This window comes from Antennarius striatus, chromosome 8, assembly GCF_040054535.1.
Source record: "Antennarius striatus isolate MH-2024 chromosome 8, ASM4005453v1, whole genome shotgun sequence".
In the NCBI taxonomy this organism is placed as follows: Eukaryota; Metazoa; Chordata; class Actinopteri; order Lophiiformes; family Antennariidae; genus Antennarius; species Antennarius striatus.
The window spans coordinates 1,033,575-1,047,985 of NC_090783.1; the positions used below are offsets into that span (position 1 = coordinate 1,033,575).

The 14,411-nt window shown below is 50.1% G+C and overlaps 1 protein-coding gene across 1 annotated transcript; it reads left to right on the top strand.

Annotated features, from left to right (window-relative positions):
- Positions 1 to 852: 852 nt before the first annotated feature.
- On the top strand, positions 853 to 13,572 carry cbx6a (chromobox homolog 6a). Its single transcript, XM_068321064.1, has 11 exons — positions 853 to 1,053; positions 1,936 to 1,979; positions 2,105 to 2,170; positions 2,429 to 2,495; positions 2,665 to 3,719; positions 4,400 to 4,551; positions 6,656 to 7,401; positions 8,990 to 9,368; positions 9,444 to 9,685; positions 10,244 to 10,423; positions 12,375 to 13,572. Exons 1-11 carry the CDS (start codon positions 985 to 987, stop codon positions 12,618 to 12,620), a joined length of 3,246 nt encoding a protein of 1,081 aa, XP_068177165.1. The 5' UTR covers positions 853 to 984; the 3' UTR covers positions 12,621 to 13,572.
- Positions 13,573 to 14,411: the final 839 nt, after the last annotated feature.

Genomic DNA, 14,411 nt, shown 5'->3' on the forward strand with positions numbered 1-14,411 from the left:
CACACAAATCGTAAATGTCACAGAGTAAATCCTCTTGAATCATTTAAAAAAAAGATTAAAAAAAAAGTTCTATTAAATTGAATTAAAATTCTATTTAATTGAGTTGCTTTGCATTGATTGTTTCAATCTCAATATGTCCTCGGATCTAGAGTATTACCGTGACGCTGAGTATTTTTTAAAGCTTTTTAATGAATGTCATTTTCTAGTTTTTCCAGTAACTTTTCCAATAACGTTTTTTTCTATATTAGTCACAGATTTTTGGAGGGAGTATTTTCGTGGGAATAGAAACAGGAAATTGTTTGAAGTCTATTTTTAGAATGGTCATGACTCTATTTTTAAATGAGTTTGTGCTGTCATCATCTGAAAGCATAATTATACGTTTTATGTTCCCTGCTTTTAAATTCACAGCAGGATTCTGTCAAAATTACATGAAGCTGTTTTATTGAAAAAACAGCTAAATATAGTTGTAATGAAGAAGACACTGACATCATGTAATTTCCATTTTGGCCTGAACATTTCTGTAATTTAACCATAAATAGAAAGTTAAAGAGTTTTCTTGAGATCGGTAAATAAAATGGTCGACATTTACAGACTGGTTGTATTATTAATTTTATTTTTAAATGTATTAATTACGAATATTGCTGAATAAATAAAGTTAAAAAGTTCAAATATCGATCCATAACCCCTGATTCGCTATTGAATCGGATGCTAATGTGAACCGTCAGATCAGAATTCTTATGGCGCGGTTATTCGCATCCTCGTGAGTGTCCTCACGGTTGCCAGGACGACTGAAGGGGGCGGGCCCGGGTCACGTGACGGATCCGCGCCGCCGCAGCTGTTGTTGTAGTGCTTGTGTGTGTGTGTCGGTGTGTGTATCCGTGTCGGTGTCGCGTCGGTTCGGCCCCAACGGAGCAGACAGGCACCAGCGGCCGACGTCTGGAGCGAGGAACGCGGACACAGGTCGCTTCAGCTCGGGCGGGAACGATGGAGCTCTCAGCGGCGGGAGATCGCATTTTCGCCGCGGAAGCCATTCTGAAACGCCGCGTTCGGAAGGTGAGCTCCGGCCGCGGAAGTCCCGCCGGTGTCGGCCCGGCTCGGGGCCATCGGCTCGCGGCTCCTTTCCTACGCCAGCGCGGTGCTCGTGAAGGCCTCACTTCTGGCGCACGGGCTGGAATGGCGAACCGGGGCTAACGAGGAGCTAATTAGCTAACTCCGTCACGGCTCGTATATTCAGGAGTTAGCGGGGCAATAAAAGCAGCGACACAAAGAAAGGGGAAGATGGAGGGAGAGCTGGGGTGGGAGTGGAGGAAGAAGCTGATGCTAGCTGATGCTAACTGATGCTACACCGGGACGCCAGCAGCCCGTGAAGCAGCGGAGTTGTGCTTATCACCCGCAGGACAGGCTGCAGGCGCGTTACCCCGCAGATTGTTGCGGGAGGTTCTCCTAAATCTTCCACTGGAGTCACGCAAAAACTAGTGGGGAAAGTTTTTTTGCTGTTTTTTAAAATTTATATCGGTTTTATTTCGGTGGGTAATGAGGAAAAGACCCTTGAAACCATGATGGGGTACCGTTTGACCCAGCAGGCCCACCGGGCCTCCGTTTCCAAATTACCTCTTTTTTTTCTTTCTTAAGTTATACATGAATAGAAATTTATATAAATATATAAATCTTGTTCACATCATGTATATATGTTTCTATGGTAACGTTAAAAGCGTGGAGTAAACAGTTCAGTGACATTTTACACACCTGACAGACAATCCTCAGGGCTAAAAAATAAAAGACAAAATGCAGGATGAGGATGTTGGATTAAATTTTATTAAATCTCAGTAAATCTCAGGAGAAGATGCTGCAAACCAGATCCAGATTGAAGAGGTTTTCCTGAACATATCAAAGCTGTTTTGTTTTAAATCTCCTGTCTGTGTTTTTTTCCTGCAGGGACAACTTGAATACCTGGTGAAATGGAAAGGATGGGCGATGAAGTAAGTGGCACGTTTTGGATTTGAAGCCTGGTTCTCTTTCGCTTCAGGCGTCTCGCTTGAAGTTAAAAATGTGGGTAAATTCTGTTGTGGTGTGAAATAACTTAGCGTTCCGCTCTGGTTTTCAGGCACAGCACCTGGGAGCCCGAGGAGAACATCCTGGATGACAGGCTGATTCTGGGCTTTGAGCAAAAGTGAGTCCCGTCACGAGGTCGTGAGTTCATTGGGAGTCTGTCGCCGTCGGTTACGCTTTGGATTTCAGCCCCGAGCATCAAATTTGAATTCTTTCACCCACTTCCACTCATTTCATGTTGTAGTTTAGAGTGTTGTCACGTTCCTCCTCCTCTCTTGAGATTAGATATCTTTAAATCTTCTGCCAAACTACTTCAATATTTACCGTCAGATAAAATTGGGGTCATTAAACAGACAAAACTGACACGTCCTTTCTGTAGGGAACGGGAACGGGAGCTGCACGGACCGAAGAAGCGGGGGCCCAAACCCAAGAGCCTCGCCATGAAGGTGCGTTTGGTGCTAATTTGATGTTTTATCTCCATGTTTTATCTAATTCCGGTTTCAAATTTGGACGTTAATCCCTGTTTATTGCCTGGAATAAAGCAGGAGCCTGTCAGCCTCAGTGAAGGGTTTAATAACACGTCCGTCATGTTCTTTCGTTTTTTTCGTCTTTCAGGCTCGTCAGAAACGAGAGGGGGGCAGCCAGCCTTCATCCCGCTCCTCATCGTCGCCGTCTAGCCGAGCCGCTGCTTCGTCCTCTTCCTCGCCGTATCACGCAGGCTCCGCCTCTTCCTCCGCAGCGGCGCCGCCCACCCCCAAACTCAACTCCCTCGCCGCCACCCACAAGCTGAAGAAGGACATCCACCGCTGCCACCGGATGTCCCGGCGACCTCTCCCCCGCTCGGACCCCACGGCCCCCGCCTTCTCCTCCCCCGGCGGCTTCCCCCCCCGCCCGCACGTCTCCCCCTTCTCCGAGACCGTCCGCATCCTCAACCGCCGCGTCAAACCGCGGGAGGTCAAGAGAGGTCGCATCATCCTCAACCTGAAGGTCATTGATAAGGCGGGGCGGGGGGGCGGCGGGGGGGGCAGAAACGTGGCACCGGGGCGCCAGAACATCCCGTCCCGCAATCGCATCATCGGGAAGAAGGGGGAGGCGCCCTACCGGCCGTTCCAGCCCCCCCTGAAGATGCTGGGGTTCCCCATGTATGGGAAGCCATTCGGGCTCCAGTGCGGGGGCCCTCTGTCCTTCCAGCCCCCCCCGGGGTCCGCCGTCGGGGGCCGGGATGCCCGCCCCGCCTCCTCGAAGTACTCTCAGCGCAACAAACCCCCCGCCGCTCCATCCCAACCCCCAGCAGGAGCGTCGGCGTCCAGCGAGGCCCCCGAACCCCCCGGGGCCCCAGCGGCGTCCTCCCTGGACGACGAAGAGGACCAATCCCTACCCCCGAATGGATGCACGGAAACCCCCCGCCCACGCCGGGGCCAACGCCAGCCGCCCGTCGCCCCCGAGGCCCCTGTCGCCCCCGGGGGGGCCGAACCCAAACGCGTCCCCGCCGAGGGTGACCCCGACTGGCACCCCCAGATGGCGCCGAGCTGCAAAGACGTGGTCGTCACCGACGTCACCACCAACCTGCTGACCGTCACCATCAAGGAGTTCCCCTCCCCCGCCTCCTGCCCCGCCTCCCCCAACCCCGAAGACTCCTCCCCTGCTGCCTCGGGCCCCGCCTCCGACGAGCCATAGGAGAACCGAAGCCCCACCCACCTTTAACCATAAAGGTGCGTTTGTTTTACCGATTAAAGAAATGTAACCTGACCCCCCCGGCCGGTTAGCAAAGAGCATTTTAACGGCTACAGGATGCTAACACGCCCCCCCCCTTTGACTTTAATGGCCATATGTCGTCCTCTTGCACAGCACTGATGCCTGAAGGCGGCGTCGGCGCCGAGGGTGTTCCCTTTCTATCGCTCGTACGTGACAGAAGCGAACTCCGTTCGGAGTCGCGCCTTCAGGCAGGAAGTCAACCCGTCGGCCGGTCGGCGTGGAAACGCGAGGCGACGGGTTTATTTGCACGTTAACGCCGTCGAATTCTCCTGCAGGTAAACGCGACGCATCGGACAGGAAGACCGCCCGTTTCCTGGATCCAATCCGGTTCTCCAGGCCTTTCCCCGTTGCTCTCCTGAACGCACACGCGTGTCCGCTCCGTGTCCGTATGCGTCGGCGTCGACACGCACAACCTTTAAACGACAGGCGACGGCGGTCGCTTCCCCTTCCTGTTGCGTCCCCCCCGCCGGCCCGTCGTCTCCTTCGACTCCGTGACGTCCGCCAAGACTCTAAACTGGCCCGAAGTTTCGTTTTCAACGTTTTTCCTTGACGCCACATTTTTCACCGTCTAACTTAAAAACTCAATGCGGTCTAGAAGAACACGCCCACACCTTCGCTCGTTGGATGCTGCTCGTTTCCCGCCTGAGTTCTCGACGCCGTCCGGTGGATCCGACCACCTGGGGCACCTGAAGTACCTCAAAACCCAACTCTGGATCCCCCGTTTGCCCCCCGCGCACCTGCAGTTCAGTACGTAAGAATCCTGCTCATGCGTTGCCTTACAGCCGCTCCGCTCCACCACCTACCTGGTCTGACTCCGCCTACCTGACTCCGCCTCCTTCACGCCCAAATCAAGGAACGCTTCAAGACTCGAGAAGGAGAAACGTTTCCGTCGTCTGGTAGGAATGAAACGGAGACGGACCATCAATGCCGTCCCGTTTAGACGGAGCAGTCAGAAACAGGAAGTTGCCCCCCCCCAGTCGAGCTCGCCGTTTCGGACCCGACCGGTTTTCTCTTCGCTATCTTTCGTGGTGGGTAGACGTGAGTCTTATTTCCTCTTTTATCTCTTCTTGAGCAGCACAACTCAACGCCGTGGCCTACCTTTGATTCGTTTGGCTTCTCATTTCGTCGTTTGGTTTCTTGTTTTCGCGTTTGACTTTTCGCTTCGCCATTTAGCTTCTCGTTTTGCCGTTTGGCTTCTCATTTCCCTGTTTTACTTCTCGTTTTGCCGTTTGGCTTCTCATTTCCCTGTTTTACTTCTCGTTTTGTCGTTTGGCTACCCATTTCGCCAGTTGGCTACCCATTTCGCCGTTGACTTTCTTAAACTTTAGCTTTCTTGACCGAACTGCTTTCCGTTTTTACGTGACGTAACGTTGAAGCGCTAGATTGTCGCGGCGCCGACGGAAACTAGAGGAAGGATCCTGGTTTAAATGTATTGATGAAGACGCTCCACCAATTTGTGCTTTTTAAGCATTTTTTTCCTTTGTACTGTATTTTAATACTTTTTTTAAATATGCATAATGTTAATGTGATGCTGGTTTATTTGAATGTTATTGTTTGATAGTCCAATTCGGGTTTGATCTGAAGTCAAACCAGCAGATTTTAATGTGTCACGACTGCAGTTTTGTTTAATGCTAATATGAATTATGTACAATGTGTTGATGGGAATGATGAGGATGAGGAGGACGAAGACTATTGTAACGTATCCCAGCCTCTGAAGCATGTTTTACAAACCCTTCCTGTACAGATGATGTATTCAGTGTTTCCTGTTACAGTCGTCGCTTCCTGCGTGTTTCTCCTGTGAGGCTTTGAATTAAAAGCTATTTAAAAGCCTTTCTGTGGCGTTGGTGGGCGTTTGTTTTCCACTTCAAGTCGATGATGTGGGGTGGAGTTAACCTGGTTACCGTGGATTCAGACGCACCAGAGCAACAGCAGGGATCCAGGATGGAGAACCGAGACCGACCAGGGATTCTGAAAACCTTTTTTAAACCTGTTTCCGGTATTAAAATCTACACGGATGATCATTTAGACCCTGAATCTGAGCGGAGGGACTGATTTAAAGAAAACCATCCACTTAAAAAAAGTCCAGCAGCTCCTTTAACGCGAAATTTAACGAATCGTCCACCGCCGAAGTCAATTCACTGCTGTCGTTCCCCAACGCACCACCGGGGGGCGCTGTTGATCCACGAGCAGCGGTGCGGCAAGATCCACACGCGTGTCATGAACCAGATAGATCGAAAACTCACGCGCTGGTGGTGGCCCGTGTGTGTGTGTGTGTGTGTGTGTGTGTGAGAGAGCAATCAGCCACCCCTGGAGATTAATCCATAATCTAGGCTATTGGTCTCTGCAGGGGGGTTGTGGTGTGTGTGTGTGTGTGTGTGGGGGGGGGTGTTAAAGCTTCAGACGCAGAGTCGTTCGTAACACGAGCCCGTGGGTTTGAAATGCATGATGGGTAGACTCGTATCCCCGTGTCTGGGTGGGTACAGGAGTGTGAAGAAGAAACACGAATTAATTCACAAGGAGAGGTCACACACACACACACACACACACACACACACACACACACACACACACACACACACTATCGATCCCTGTTTGCTCACGCGGCAGCTGGAGCCTCACCTTTCGCGCTGAGTGACTCGTGCCCACATCCTGGCCCCGCCTCCCCTTCCTCTCTCCATCTCTCTCTCCACCGTCTCCATGGTAACGCGCGGAGGAGAGCAGCTTAGCAACGGGGAGACGGAGCGGCAGCATCTCCGGTACAGACAGCTCGGTGCCACCGCGTCCGGTGAACGTCTTACCGGAAGATTCCCGGGTAGAGTTTAGTTAGTCCGACGGGTCGGTTTAAGTTGAGTCCGGATTAAGTTAGCCCTCATGAAGTTCATGGTGGTGCTCGTGGGCGCGGGGAGCCTGGCCTTCCTCGGCGCGATCGTCTGCATCATCGCCAGCGTTTACCCGCGGAAGCGCGCCGCGCCTCCCGGTGAGAACGGAACCGTGACCCCGGAGACCGACCTCCAGCCGCTGGAGCCCGGGCCGCTGGGCGCGCTGACCGGCGCCGAGTCCTACGGCGGCGGCAACGGCATCGGCGGCGGCATCGGTCTGGAGGTGCCCGCGCTCAACGAGCTCCACCTCGGGGAGAAGTCGAGCGGAGGCTCCGGGAAGACGTTCGGCTTCTCCCGGTTGATCTGCACGCCGGTCCCGGTGGGGGAGTGCGGCGCCAAGGAGCTGCGGCAGCGGCGGGGGGAGCCGCGGCAGCAGGCGGACGAGCCGTCGCTCGGAGCCGCGGAGGAGGAGGACTGGAGCCGCCTGCGCTCCGCCGCGGAGGAGCTCCGGCAGACGGTGCTGCAGCAGAACGACCAGATCCTCATGGACCACCGGACCATCCGGGAGCTCACCGGCAAGCTGAGCGAGTGTGAGAGCGGCCTGGAGGACGAGCGGAGCGTCCCGGAGCGGAGCGTCGGGGTCTGGAGCGGCGGCCGCCGGGTCATGGCCGGGGACGAGGTGGGCTCGTCCGCCTCGGCGCAGCTGCAGACGGCCCGGGCGGTGGAGGAGCTGGCCCGGGCCATCATGGAGCTGAAGGACCGCATCGAGAAGCTGGAGGTAGCTCCGGGCGGAGGGGGGCATTGATTGATTGATTGATTGATTGATTGATTGATTGGTTTCACCGTTTGTTTTAGTAAACAAACGGTGACATCTTGTGTCACGTGATTAAAAACTAGGGAGGGAATAATGTGCGACTTCACCCTGACAAACATACAGAACCTCCTCCTCCTCCTCCTCCTCCTCCTCCTCCTCCTCCTCCTCTTTTCATTTTACTCCCCTCTCTTACCTCCACCTCACCTTCTCATATCTCACTCACACCGCATGGACCCCTGGGAAATCTCCCCACCTGCTGGCTCTGAAAGCCCCCCCTCCCTTCCCACAATCCATCTGACAGCAGAGGCATAAATAAAAGATGAAGCTGGACAGGAAGGATGGAGGTGGGGAGTCAGGCTCTCAGCGTGTGTGTGTGTGTGTGTGTGTGTGTGTGTGTATGTGTGTGTGTGTGTGTTATGAGCCTAACTATACGTCTCACTCTACACACACACACACACACACACACACACACACACACACACACACACACACACACACACACACATACATTGCTGTGCTTTGGTATGAATTTATATCCCAGCTGTCCAGATGCTGTCCTGCCTCAGAACCCCCTCAACCCCCCCATGAGGTCACCGCCGTCGCAGCTGTCTCACCTACACCAGCATCATCATCATCATCATCTGCTTTCACCCAGCCAACAACACCTTCACCCCCCCCCACCAGGGCCTCGACGCCGTCACCAGATTTCTCATCCAATTGTCCACCTTTTTATAAAAAAATAGAGACAGAGGAATGAGAATATGATGAAACAGGAATAGAATAAAGGAGACTAATCGTGATGATGTAATCCAGAAGAACGTGTTTAAATCCAGCAGACGGACTTTAATTAATGCTAAAGCTAGGAGTGATAAAATATTCACAGCCGTCCTGATATATTTATAGTATTCTGACTGGAGCTGCAGAGTTTCTGTTAAAATGAATGTTAAAACCAGGTAGTCCTCAATTTACGAACATTCAGAGATATGAACAAACTCACACCGCCACCGACCAAAGCTAAGCTGCACGCTACATATGTTCTTAAATTTACAAATGTTTAGCTGCAGGTCGTCCTCAACTTAGGGACATTCAGAGATATGAACAAACGTGCTTCACCATATCCACATATCCAAATGTTGTGCTGCAGTTCCCCTTTCTGCCACAACCCATGCTGAGCAGCACCTCTGCGTTCACGCATCTTCAACATTCATCTCTACATGCTATATGCTAAAGTACCTGCAGTGGATCATCAACATCAACAGCATACTCTTAATGGAAGCTACATGCTACATGCTACTTAAACTTGATTAAAAAATTTTTGTGTATTTTTTAAAACGGACGTATAATCAGAACGACTGAACTCTAAATGACCAGAATCTGTATTTTATTTACTTGTGTTGTTTTAAATGACCTTAAATGGAGACTATAGATTGAAATTTAATAAATAACAACTTATGAACAATTCAACTTATGAACAACTTCTAGGAACCAGTTGTGTTTGTATGTTGAGGATCTCCTTTTCCTCGTGACCTTCGTCTTCTTCCTCCTCTTCCAGGCGGAGATCGGCCCCGCAGCCCTGAACCTCACTGATGCCTCTGCGAGTACCAGCAACAGTGGTGGTGGGGGCAACCCCGCCAGTAACGCCGCCAAGGCCTCTGCCCCGCCCACCGGCGGAGGCGCTTCCACCCCGTCTGGAGCGGCCGCCCCGGGAGGACGCCGCCCCGTCTCCCCAGGCGCCAAACCCCCGTCTAAACCCTCCCCCGGGCGGGGGAAGGTCACCTGGAGGGTGGAGGACCTGGAGGGGGAGCTGGAGAGGAAGATCAAGATGCTGGAGAAGGAGCGTCAGGCCATGAGGAAGGAGACGCAGGGCCAGCACCAGAAGATCAACCAGGGCATCGACAGCGTGACCCACCGCGTCGCCGAGCTGGAGCACAGTGAGTCCCAGTGGGGGGGCGGGGCTCCACGGGAGGTGGGAGTGGCTTAATGAGCTGTGGGTTGTTCCCCCCCAGCCCTCACCGAGCCGCCGTTCCCCGAGGGCTTCGTCCTGTCCTTCCCCATGAGGACCAACTACATGTACGGCCTGGTGAGGAAGGAGATCAGCGAGATGTACGCCTTCACCGCCTGCGTGTGGCTGAAGGCCCGGGAGGGGGGCATCGGGACGCCGTTCTCCTACTCAGTGCCGGGGCAGCCCAACGAGCTGGTCCTGCTGCAGGGGGTGCACAACCCGGTGGAGCTGCTCATCAACGACAAGGTAGGGGGGACAGTCTCCTGGAGGAGCCGGGGAGGTTCGCTGGAGGTTGATAGCTTAACGGGCGCTTCTAATTGGTTCATTAAAGCAAACGACGGACTGCACGTTTGCTCCTGTCGTCAGGGCGACCTGTTACCACGACGACAGCATCCGTATCAACGGGGATGTGATGTCGTTTAGAGGTTTAGCGGCGGTTCTCCGTTCAGGAGCGTCACCATCCGTCTGATCGTGGCGATTTATTCCCAGGGAAAAAAACGGCTACCTGTCGCCATGACAACGCTGGTTGGATGCCATCGTTCTGCGAGCTGCAGGCCGGTGGCGTCCAACCGATCGATACAAAAAGCGTGGTCTGTGGCGTGTTCTGTGATGTACCGCTGTCTAGTCTGAAGCTAATGGGGCTAGAGAGGCGTGTCGTGGTCCTGGTGGTCTTTAGAATGTAGGACAAGAACTTGGACCTCGTCTGGAGGCCTGGCCTAAGGTTCTCCTGACCCAGTTCTCCTGACCCGGTTCTCCTGACCCGGTTCTCCTCCACGGGTTCTGACTTCTTCCTCTGGCCTGCAGGTGGCGCAGCTGCCTCTGGTCCTACCGCAGGACGCCTGGCAGCACGTCTGCGTCAGCTGGACCCTGAGGGACGGCGTCTGGAAGGCCTACCAGGGGGGCAAGATGAAGGGCCGGGGGGAGGGGCTGGCTGCCTGGCACCCCATCAAACCAGGGGGGGTCCTGATCCTGGGGCAAGAACAGGTGAGAGGATGGATGGATGAGGATGGATGATGGATGGATGATGGATGGATGGATCTGCTAACTATCATCCATTAGTGAAACCCCCCCACCTCACATGCCCGTTATGAATTCAGACCCCCCCCCCAGCATTAGAGGACTGTGTTCATGAATGATGGGTGTTCTCCTGTCCTCCTCGCCCATGATTGGAGGAGAAAATCTCTCCCAGAATTCCTCTGCTGGGGATCAGCGCTCTAATCTGGCTTTGGGGGAATCATCTAAACTGCGTTTCTACGTATGGATAAAGCTTCAGCTTCAGTTTCCTGCTCCACTGAGGGAGGTGTTTACTCACCCGTTGACTCCCCCCTGGTCTTCAGAGGGTTGTGATGGAGTGTGTTAAAGTTTACGAGGTTTAATCCGCCGTAATAAACAGAAGGTTTACGGCTCGCAGAGGTTAGTCAGACCTGCAGGAAGAAAAACCCACGAGGCCGACGTGCAACGCAGCTAAAGTAGCTAGAAGATAGAAATGTTTCACTACAGCTAGTCCTCAACTTATGAACATTCAGACATACGAACAAATGCGCAATACCCGACTACCGCGCCGAAGGTGTTGTTGATGATTTTAAGAACTGGTGGAGAGTTCCTTGAAGTGTTTTTCTTCTTCTCCTTAAGGATTGAATTATCAGGATTAAAGTTTATCGTAAACTAATCTGGATTAAAATGTTCATGTGTCTCATGAGTGACGCTTGACTGTAGATATCGGAACTATACGTACGTATTTTAATATGATTACGTGTTTTTATTCTGATCTATTGTACAGTAACATGAGATCATGAACTCTGAACGGTTTTCTAGTGATTTCTAGAGTCCAGTATCTGTGGTGGACAGACGTTAATCCAGAGAAACGACCGAAACTACAGTTTTATTTTTAAACTGGCGTAAAATCAGAACAACTGAACTCTGAGCGACCTGAACCTGGATTTTATTTATTATGGGATGTTTTAATGACCTGGAATTGTTTCTGGTCAGTCTGAGTGAATAGAACTGTAGTATTTAGAGTAGTAATGAGATTACTATAGTATTTAGAGTAGTAATGACATTACTATAGTATTTAGAGTAGTAATGACATTACTATAGTATTTAGAGTAGTAATGACATTACTATAGTATTTAGAGTAGTAATGACATTACTATAGTATTTAGAGAAGTAATGACATTACTATAGTATTTAGAGAAGTAATGACATTACTATAGTATTTAGAGTAGTAATGACATTACTATAGTATTTAGAGTAGTAATGACATTACTATAGTATTTAGAGAAGTAATGACATTACTATAGTATTTAGAGTAGTAATGACATTACTATAGTATTTAGAGAAGTAATGACATTACTATAGTATTTAGAGAAGTAATGACATTACTATAGTATTTAGAGTAGTAATGACATTACTATAGTATTTAGAGTAGTAATGACATTACTATAGTATTTAGAGAAGTAATGACATTACTATAGTATTTAGAGTAGTAATGACATTACTATAGTATTTAGAGTAGTAATGACATTACTATAGTATTTAGAGTAGTAATGACATTACTATAGTATTTAGAGAAGTAATGACATTACTATAGTATTTAGAGTAGTAATGACATTACTATAGTATTTAGAGAAGTAATGACATTACTATAGTATTTAGAGTAGTAATGCCATTACTATAGTATTTAGAGTAGTAATGAGATTACTACAGTATTTAGAGTAGTAATACATTTAAATGACCTCAGATGGAGGTTATAGATTTAAATTGAATGAATAACGACTTACGAACAATTCAACTTACAAATAACATCATGGAGCCAGTGTTGTTCTTATGTTGAGGACCACCTGTATTGAGCTACCTCCATCAGAGCGTGACTTCCTGGCTATCCATGCTACCGATGTGACATCACCCCTCTGTTTTCTCGACCCTCCCCCCCCAGGACACCCTGGGCGGACACTTCGACGCCTCCCAGGCGCTGGTGGGTGAACTCTCCCAGTTCAACCTGTGGGACCGGGTCCTGAAGCCCGCAGAAGTCGCCGCCCTGGCCGACTGCAGCTCCTCGGCGCTGGGCAACATCGCCCCCTGGACCGACCACGACGTGGACGTCTACGGCGGCGCCACGAAGGAGTCCCTGGACCCGTGTCATGCCGCCGACCGATCCAACCCCTCCAGCCCCAAACAGTGAAGGTCGACGGGGAGGGAGGTGGCTTATGATTTAGCACATTCTTTAGCAGATGTATAACGATGTTCCACATTGGGGTTTGCAGTATAGTTGCGGATGGGAGGCTGGCGGTTGACTGAACGGTTGACGGAGTCTTGAAGAGCGACGCGTCTGTATAGTCTTTGGTGTTGGTGTCCACACTCATGTGTTTACAGCCGGTTTAGCTGCACTAAAACGTTGCGGGTGGGTCAACCTGTGGCACGACAAAGACGCCACGGGTTGAAGAAGGTGGTTCAGGCATACGGGGCGAAATCTTAAAGATGACTTATCGAGGGTTTCGTCTTTCTACTAAAAAAGGGACACAAAGTTTGGTCTTTGCTCGTCTCGTGTCCAGCTGGTCGTGTTTCATGCGTAGAAGTTATTGATTTCAGCACTTCGGGAAGCAAAATGATGTTTTATTCTTAGTTGAAACTGTATATGAACTCGTCCAGTAGCGTTTATGTACCTTCACATTTTCTACACGGTATTGTGGTCTTATTAATGTGAACCGTGTGATGTATCTTAGCTAATGTTGCTCTGTCTGTCTGCTCCACCTCCCTCGTCTTTTCATTGGCTGTTTTCCCGACTTTTGCGTCTGAAATTAAATCCTGATGTCCATCCGAGCGCCGTTCAGACACCGACATCCGAGTAGTGGATTGTTTTACGCTCGAGACCCGTTTGCATGACCCGTTTTTTCCTTGCATTCTGATAAAGTTGGGTGTTTTTAAGACGATTCTGCTGTAATGTGGACTCCAGGGCAGCAGGGGGCGGTGTAACGTCTCATAGTCTGACCACCATCACGATTTTAGGAAATCTACGCCAGATCAGGGTTATTGAAGTAAAGTCGAGTCTCGCCGCTGCAAAGCAGGACAGTGATGTCATCGTTTCCATGGCAACGGTAGCTCGTCTTTTTCAAAAGTTTGCGTTCTAAGCATCCAAAAAAAGGCAAATGAAAAGTTTTATTTATTCCAGGAACGCTCTGTTATTACCTGAACTGACAAATCAAACAATTTAAATTAGATTAAATAAATTTAAATAATAATTTAAAATGTGAAACTGTTGAATGTTTCCAGACTTGTTTATCGAAGGAATTTTAAAAAAAAAGAAAGATTAAAATAGCTATTAATTATTTATAAATGCCATTAAAATGAGATCCAAAGTCACTTTACTGGGGATGTAAATTTTATTTGACAGATTTCCACACGATATGAAGGGATCTTAGCTCTGGAAATAAAACAACAACTATTATGTAATTTTAAAAAAAAGTTATTTTTTTGACAAATACTCGATTTGAAACGATGGTGGATCAAACATCTCTGCGTGATATTTGAACCAAACGTTAACGTTGACTTTCTGCCCAAACGTCAGGGTTTGATTCCGACGACACTGAATGTGTTTCCTGCTGATGCTCCTCCCCTTTTTGACCTCATGACCCACCCCTTATGATTTGTTGTAAAGTGCCTGCATGGGCGGTGAGCCCGACACACTAGTGACCGTCTCCTGTCTCTCTCTCTGCCTGTCGTTGTTGTTCTTCTCTCTGCTGTGAACTCGGTGGATTAAAACCTGTAAATAAAGGAAATTCTGACGACTCGTCGCTTCTGTCGGTGAAACCCAACGTCTGATCCCACAGACGTAATAGATTACTCAGCGTTTGAATGAAGACGGCGCTGATTCGTGACTCCTCACCTGCCCACACACACACACACACACACACACTTCCTGGCGTCGGCTGACTGAGGTGATGAGTAACCTCCTGTCAACAGGGACTATTTTTAC